Source organism: Grammomys surdaster, unplaced genomic scaffold (genome assembly GCF_004785775.1).
Source record: "Grammomys surdaster isolate TR1022 unplaced genomic scaffold, NIH_TR_1.0 147, whole genome shotgun sequence".
Classification (NCBI taxonomy): Eukaryota; Metazoa; Chordata; class Mammalia; order Rodentia; family Muridae; genus Grammomys; species Grammomys surdaster.
Window position 1 is genome coordinate 1990870 of NW_021604605.1, and position 9029 is coordinate 1999898.

General features: G+C 40.1%; 1 protein-coding gene across 2 annotated transcripts in view; it reads left to right on the forward strand.

The window, feature by feature from the left end:
* The window catches only part of Hs6st2 (heparan sulfate 6-O-sulfotransferase 2), a 273301-nt gene extending 264579 nt beyond the window's left edge, over positions 1-8722 (forward strand). For both annotated transcript variants that reach the window (XM_028764988.1, XM_028764989.1), the window contains one exon: positions 5492-8722. In XM_028764988.1, coding sequence (XP_028620821.1) covers positions 5492-6446 — 955 coding nt within the window. In that variant the 3' untranslated portion in view covers positions 6447-8722. The remainder of the gene's footprint in view (positions 1-5491) is intronic.
* The last annotated feature ends 307 nt before the right edge of the window (positions 8723-9029 follow it).

Sequence of the window (9029 nt, forward strand, 5' to 3'; positions counted from 1 at the left end):
GTGGTGAGCCAAAAGACAGAACATACCCATACACAAATTATGTGAAGTGAGTTTGCTCATCATAAACTAGCAGCAAACTCCAAAAGCAGCCAGGATCCGTTGTCAGCTAGTTTTCCAAAGACCAAGAAATCTACCTGGGGTGCACAAGTTTTCAAATGTGCATGCTGGAGGCAGATGGTGTGACTGAGGCAGGGCGATCATGAGTTCCTGGTCAGTCTGGACTATGTAGTGAGTTCCAGACCAACTTGAGCATCTTAGTGAAATCCTGTCTCAAAAACATATTAAGTATGTATACCTCAGTTAGACCACAGTAAAAGCCCCCAAATTCAGCGCTCAGTTTTATATCTGGAAGAGAATGGGTGTTGTGTACAAGTTGTAGAAGAACATTGTACTTCTAGGGTAAAGGAAGAAAGTCTGGGCAGTTCCTCCCTAACTCCAGATATTGTGTTCCTTAGGAAAGACAGGAGCAAGGCTGAGGCGAAGGAGAAGTGGAAGGCTGGGGCTTTTTCAGGCAGTTCTTTCTTATCTCAGAATATTGCATTCCAAGCACATTCTGCAGTTATCTCAAAAGCTACAAGAAGAAACAAGGCAAGATTGGGTTAATCCAAGGCCACCTGGAGGGCAGCTGTCTTGAAATAGGAGGTGGCTAGCTGTGGGCTGCCTTGCGCCACTAGAAGTACCATGGGCATACACATGCACTGAATGACAAACAGGCATTCCATTAACCCAGGAATCTGATGGAGAGTCATAACTCCAATTTCACAATGTAAAACCTGTTCATTTTAATTAAGTGACCCCTTTGGTGGCAAGACAATACCGTCCAATTATTACTGAGTGAAACCAACTGTGTATGATTTTCCTGGGGATGAGCATGCCTTGCTCTTTGAAAATTAAACCAGTCTGTTTCATAGTACCAGTTGGGTTTATATCAATCTAAAGGGGGATTTCTAGCAAATATCACAGACCTGCAACATCTTGTTCTATTTTAATCAGTGCCTGGATGCAGACATTGCCAACAAGAAGAAAGTATGCTGGCGATACTGGGGGATATGATCAGAATCCAGATGCCTTTTTGAGAGGATTCGGTTTCCTTTAAAAGGAAGAAATTAAGCAAGGTCACCAGCAACCAGAATGACTGGATTTCAGAACTCCTCATCCGTTTCCTGGGTTAATGAATGTCAGTGCACCTGTAGGCCTCTGTGGCACAAAGCAGTTCAAGGCTGACCACCATCTATTGAGCTGCCAGCAAGATAGCTCAGTGGGTAAAGGCACTTACTGCCAAGTCTAATGACATGAATTTGATCCCTAGTACTCACATGGTACAAGTATCCTTCTACCTCCTCCTCTTGAAAATTGTCCTCTGACTTCCACACAGGCACCATGGTATCCACCTGGCACAGGTGCATGCAGTCATGCACAAATGCACAGAAATAAACAAACAAACAAACAAATGCATACATACATACATACATACATACATATATACATAAGTCGTGTGTATGTGAAAACCAGAAAAATTTTGTTTGCTACATTAGTGGTTTGCGATGGCCTCCAAAAGGCTCACTGCAATTTGATCTTAGGGCACAGGAACAGAAATGGTGTCAAGATGAGGGAATCTGCTGCATCTTGACATTCATTAGATCATGCCCAGAGGCCATGTTCGAATAAATTGGAATATATTCAGAGGTAAACAACAGGGTGATAAGGACCTTAAAGTAGCAGAGAATAGGGGGCAACCACAGAGCATAAAGGGAAGCTTCGGGTCCATAAATGCTGCCGTGAAATGCCTAACTCAAGATTGCTTGTCGGAATGTGTCATCAAGTTTACTTCACATCCTCAAAGTTATCCTCCAGAAACCTAAGGAGCACCTTTAAGCTCCCTCTCCCTCTCCATTGATTTTTGTCACCACCTCTGTGATAGATGCATATGAATACCATACTATGGCACCTAAGTCCTGTTTCAACCAGGCCCTGACCTCTGGTCCCTTTTCATGTCCTGCCAGTCTCCTCAGCTGGATGCTATTTTTCTATGAAATGGGCTCCTTTAGGCCTCTGTGCCATTCATTGTTCATGCCCTTCTGTCTTTTCTTCCTTTGTCTCATTCTTCCTTTAGGCAAGCCTAAAGATGTCATGAGGGTGTTATCCTCAAATTCTGTTTCTCCCTTCCATTTGCTAGACTGTATGTTGTCCTGGGTTTCCCAGATTCCTCTGCCATAGCCCTACCTGCTTCCCTGGCATCTTTATCCACAACATGAGCACAGTAGGTACCAAGTACACACTCCCAGAATATATCTTATCCATGTTTCTGGATGTATTGGCTTCCTCCAAGTCACTTATTGGCTATTTCCTTACTAGTTCTTCTGTCAGAATACTCAATAAACATACTAGATCCTTAGTCTGGAAAAACCTCCAAGGTGTTATTTTATGTTTGTTCATATGGATACCATGCACATGTGTCTATGAGTGCCAAGAAGTCAATACTTATGACTTTTGAGGCAGGGTCTCTCAGTAAATCTGGATCTCGTTGATTGGTCTCATCTGGCTGTCCAGTACATTCCATAATTCCCCCTGGTTCTGCCTCCTCCACAAATACAGACACATACTGCTACACTTTGCTTTTTATGTGGATTCTGAGGATCTGAACTCAGGTCCTCATGCTTGCATGGCAAGCACTTTGCCAGCTGAGCCCTCATGGTGGACCCCAATGTAGTATGTTTGCTCGTTTTCCAACCTCTATCACACAAGGTAAGTTCAGAGGCCAATGTACACTCCATCTGAACATTCTCAGCAGCGTTAGTTGCTCCCAATTGAGGCCATTTAAGTCACTGAAACTATTTTCCCTGGAAGGAGAGGGCTAATAACATAATCTCTAGGTTTTGGCACCTGAATCTACGCACCTCTCTCTTCTCCTCTCCCTCTCCCTCTCCCTCTCCCTCTCTCTCTCTCCTACAGTATGGAAATTAAGACTGCTCCCAGTGTTCATTTTATACAGGAGACATTTGGTGCAGAAGCTTATGGGATTCCCACATCCGTTATATGAGGGACTTTTAGGGTATTATCTCAGTCCCTCTTTGTTGCCTTTTTACTCTTTTCATGTGTGGTTAGTGCTATTAAAATAATGATCCAGACACTCATCCTGGTGGTTGACTCTATCTGGTCTGAAAGGACAAGCTTGGAGGAGAGAAAGCCACAAACTTGCACTGTGATGCACTCTAAAATTTGCCAAAAGATGTCAATATAGACTTAAAGCAGCAGAACGATGAGAGTGGGAGGGCTGTGAGCTAGGCACAAAGGGGACTTCATTATGAGGGTTAACTACCCCCTACTTCACCGCTGCCCAGGAGCCCCCATTACAATGTATGACTGCCAAAACTGGTTAAAAGGTTAATCCAAATGTGTCACTGGATTAAATACATTTCTTTTTTTTCCCCTAAAATCAGGGTAATTGCCACTAAAATCTTGCCTTGTGGTTTGCATAAAGGCTCCATAAATACCTTCTGAATGAACACAGGAATGACTGAAAAGCAAAAGTAAGAGTGGGAGGAGGGAATCCATGGATATAGTGGTTATCTGAATTCCTAAAGGATGCTGAGAAACAGAAACTGCTTACTACTCTGCAAAAATGGGTACTTGCAGAGATACATTTTAGTGGCATCGATGGTATTTCAGCAGTAACATCAGTTATGTTCTAGAATAGGTTCAGAGAGATAAATGGAGATACTCTTGACCCACGCTTCATTCCTACTCCCAGATTCTGTGCCTGATGATTGTTTATTCCATGAAAATGTATAAGGTGATTTAAAAAGATAAAAAATACCTTCCTGTGATATTTATAAGGCATTTGTGATATGATCAAGAGTTTTTCTGTGATGAGGTATGTCCCTAGCCCTGTCATCTCTCATACTTGAAATGGATCCTTAAATAAGCAGCTAAAGGACTGCAGAGATTCTGTTTTGAATCAGACACATAGACTAAAGTGCAAAGTTGGAACTTGTGGCACAACAATTATAGAAACACAACACAGAGTCTGCATTCTAGAAAACACTGTAAGTAGAGATACAAATAAGGAACTATAATTTTGTATGAAAAAGTCTAAGTATAGAAGTGTTATGGCAGTACAGGGCAAGAGGGAATGCCAGTAGGCTTGGCTTTCCACTTGAACTAGACTTGAAAGGAATATCATCCTCTAGTCAACAAAGATTGTTCTATGCAAATGAAATACCACTGGTACCACATGACAGAGGCATGCTAGAAGGCCATGAGTCTGAATTAGGAAAAACCTTGCCTTGTTCAATAGGCTAGATAGTTGACAAGGTCCTTTCTGGTTCCTTATCAGAGAACATACATAATTCCTTCAAATGAAAATGACAAAATTAGAAAAGTTGCAAGCCATTCCCCAAGTTTCCTTTAAGAAATATGAATTCTCAGTATTTATTGTTGTTTTCCTACCACAAACATACTCTCGAAATGACCTCATCCTTTATCTACATGAGAGTGTCAATTCATGTCTCACAAGAAGAACAATTGAGGGAGAACTTCTCTCTTTATGCCTAACCACACAGAAGTTGATGTATCTGGGGTGTGGGCCACAGTGTAGATGTATTATGTATGTGTTTGAGTGTATCAGCCAGTAAGTTCAAATATCTACTAGACTGCTGTTTATACAGAGAACTTTATTTGTAACTCAAAAGGAAATACAACCATACAGCAAAGCTTCTATAGTTGTTATATCTGTTTGTCTGTTCAGCGAATAAAGAAAAAGGATATATTGGAATCTGGGGATGGTACTGTGTAAGCAAAGACTGAAAGGAAAGTAGATGCTTGCAGCTACATGCCTATTTTAGTCCTTCACTAACCACTGTATTTATTTCTAGGGGCTCTGGAATGCTCTGCCTGTCTCTACATGGCATTTTCCCAACATATGAGCCATGATAGTCTGGCAATAACTAGAATAGAGAATATCATGCCAACAATTTTAATGTGATTTTTCTTTTCTTTTCGTAACATTACCAGATTAGACCATGTTATTGGAAAAATGTTATTCATAAGAAACATTGGCATTTTAGCTCCTTTATCAACTCCATTTCACCCTCATAATTCATTTGCTTCAATTGAATCTTCATTTTGTGATTGGTTTTATAAAAATTTAGGGTTTTACAGTATGAAATTAAATGGGTTGCATTCTGAGCCAATAATATCATTGGGAAGAAAACAAAGTAGCGAAAAACATGACAAGGTTGTTATCCAGAGTCTTTTTTGGATACAATGTCTACTGTGGATACAATGTCAGAAAATTAGATATCTGGTCAGACTAGCTGGATATAAAGAGGGGACAGCGACATAGTTCACAGGACAGATGCCACCACCAGATCCCTGTCATTCCTCTGTTGTCTTCTTTAGTGAACATGAACATCACCTATGCCACACACCTTTCTGACTGCACTTATGTCAGGCACACTTCTGACTGTTGTCCTTTATGCTTTATCCATAGGAACTTCCATTATATCACCATCCTCCGGGACCCAGTGTCACGGTACCTGAGTGAATGGAGACATGTCCAGAGAGGAGCAACATGGAAAGCATCCCTGCATGTCTGTGATGGAAGGCCCCCAACATCTGAAGAACTGCCCAGCTGCTACACCGGTGATGACTGGTCTGGATGCCCTCTCAAAGAGTTCATGGACTGTCCCTATAACCTGGCCAACAACCGCCAAGTTCGCATGCTATCTGACCTGACTCTAGTGGGATGCTACAACCTCTCTGTCATGCCTGAAAAGCAAAGAAACAAAGTCCTTCTGGAAAGTGCCAAATCCAATCTGAAGCACATGGCGTTCTTTGGCCTCACTGAGTTTCAGCGCAAGACCCAGTACCTGTTTGAGAAGACCTTCAACATGAACTTTATTTCGCCGTTTACCCAGTATAATACCACTAGGGCCTCTAGTGTTGAGATTAATGAGGAAATCCAAAAGCGTATTGAGGGACTGAATTTTCTGGATATGGAGTTATACAGCTATGCTAAAGACCTCTTTCTGCAAAGGTATCAGTTCATGAGGCAGAAAGAGCATCAGGATGCCAGGCGGAAGCGTCAGGAGCAACGCAAATTTCTGAAGGGAAGGTTCCTTCAGACCCATTTCCAGAGTCAGAGTCAGAGTCAGAGTCAGAGTCAGAGTCAGAGTCAGAGTCAGAGTCAGAGTCAGAGTCAGAGTCAGAGTCAGAGTCAGGGTCAGAGCCAGAGTCCAGGTCAGAATCTGAGTCAGAATCCCAATCCCAACCCAAATCAGAACCTGACTCAGAATCTGAGTCAGAATCTAACTCAGAGTTCAAATCCCAATTTGACCCAGAGGGAGAACCGGGCAAGTCAGAAGCAGGGCTCAGGCCAGGAGCAGAGTGATAGCACCAGCAATGGCACCAATGACTACATAGGGAGCGTAGAGACATGGCGCTAACTGGCTCTCAAAGGCTTGTGCACACTGCTTCCCAAAGCATCACCAAAAAGATGGCGTGTATCTTACAAGATGAAAATGTCCAAACACATCCTGCTTCCTTCATTTTGGAAGTTCAAAAAAAAAAAAAAAAGAAAAGTGTAGACGTTGCCTTTACAGTTGCCTTTTGATTCAGTGTTATACTGTGTGTGGGTAAAACAAATCTCAGTGTGTAATCGAATTGTCTGTTTTGGGATGAACTGCTTCTGAAATCCAAGAGCCAAACCAGACTCACCAGAAATTGCAGTTTAGATATTTTAAGAAGTTCTTAAATTAGGTATGGGAGACACAAAGAAAACATGAAATGTGGCCGTTTAAACTTATGGCTAAGAAACAGACTTTAAATGATTCCGGATACTCTGTTAAAACCCAATCTTGAAAGCACCCTCCTCCCGGCAGGGAAGCATAAGTAAAAACATGAACAGAGCTAAAAGACACTCAAAACCGTTCATTTCCTTGTTTTAACAAGGAGCCTATTTAAACAGAAAAACAACTGATGATAAATTTTGCCAAATTGTAGAAAGTAAACAATTTCTCACTTAAATGTAGGTGGGTTTATGTAAAAATAATGGCTTTTCAAATAGATCGGGATTCATGTCTTGTAATTTAACAGATGTTTAAAATTTAGAATTTTTCTACCTTCTGCTGATTAAAAGGTTTGAAACAGGGTATATCTCATATTAACAAAGCCTTTTTTTCCAAATGGAATAGCAATGGAAAGATCCAGTTTCCAGATGGTTTCTGGGCACTGTAATTTCAACAGTTTCAATCTTTTTGGCGCTGCTTCTCATTCACTTTAAGGCTTCTCCGAGTTGTGCTCATTCCAAATGAATCCATGTATAGAAATTTTCTTCATCATCTAAACAGCGTGTTGCTAAATCTCTTGTGGTATTTAATCCTGGACTAAAGTCAGGACTTTCTATAGAATTGTCTTATCAATGTCTGTGTAGTAAGGTCCTTTAAGAAGAACTCCCAAACAGGATAATGTGTCTCTTAATATTGCTGAAGTTATTCTTCTTCATCAGATTGAACTGAACCTGAATGTAAACCGTTTTATTTTGTTTATTGTAATGTTTCCAGTTTGGGTGGCTATTTCTAGCCCATGATTCTTTTCCTGTAGTGACAGATTTGTACACAATAATAAGAACAAAAATTTTCTCAAAGACAATGGTAGACTAATCATTGCGATAGCCAGAGGTACTCAGTAACACCAAAAGCTGCCTCTTGATAATTGAGGTTAACACTTCTACCAGGTTTTTGTTTGTGAAAGATCAAAACTGAAGAATGCTCTGCAGCAAAGCTAAGTGTCAGGGACATACAAGTTGAGAAGACGAGTTTTGTAGTTTCCATCTGTGAATAGTATTTTAATGGTTTCAATTACAAATTGAAGAAAGGAAGAATTACATACACAGTGTGTTGTATCATACTGCTTGGACGTTTACACCTCATGGTTGTTGCTACACTTCTGTAAGAACTTACATTAATTCCTTGGCTTTCGATCAAACAAGGTGGCTAGAAATGGTATTCATGTTTTCAAGATGGACATGCTTAGAAGTATGATCATAAAGTCACATCTGTCATAGTCTGCCCAAGTGCATGACCTGGTTTCATCTGTAATAATATGGCCACAAGGTAGACAAGAAGTTGAATATCTGTCTCTAAAGGAATTTTCTTGACTCCGAGCTTTGTGACAATATTTACAGCTTTTGTTTTGTGGTATTGCAGTGTTGAGAATGATGATACCTAATAAAAAAAACAAAACAGAAAAAAAAACAAAAAAAACAAGGAAAAAAGAAAAACAAAAAAAACTGGAAGGAATTTTTAAAAGCACATCTTGAAGTCAAAGTATTTTAGAATGAACTTATTTGGTGTACATTGTGTTCTTGAAATATTCTGTAGATCACTATGGTATTTCAGTAATTTTAGTTTTAATTGAGAATGATTGCTCTTAAAAACTGACAGTGTTGAAAAGCAGGACGAAGTCTGAGCCAGTGGAAAAGCTCATTACAGAAAAAACAAGTGTTCTTGCTGTGGTGTGCATGGTTTGCAGAGATTAAGTGCATTTTCTCTGTCTCTACTGATTACTGTATATAGAGAATGTTATAAATATACATTTTTGTCATCATCATGTAAATCCCACAATTTCATACTGTAAACATCTGTTCAGTGGTGTAGCTTTACAAACCGTTCACTGATTTTGTGTAATTTAACAATAGATGTGAAATAAAGTTTCAATTGCAGGCTGTGAGTAGTTTCATGATTTCAAGGTTTATAGTCACTAGACATTGTGATACCATAAACAAACCAGAACAGGAATATTTCTAAGACAGTGTTATTCTTTACACTTGACAGCTAAGTATGAAAGTGAGATGGCTCATTCTAATCCCTCACTCTGAAATGACCTTAATTTGGGATGCTTCTCCCTTGGAGGCCATGATTTGAATAAAACAAAATTGTTCGTGAAAGACAAGGTTTGCCATGCAAATGAAGTATACCCATGTTTTAATTTAAAGGTTATTATAGCAGATGTTTTCATATGCCATAGGA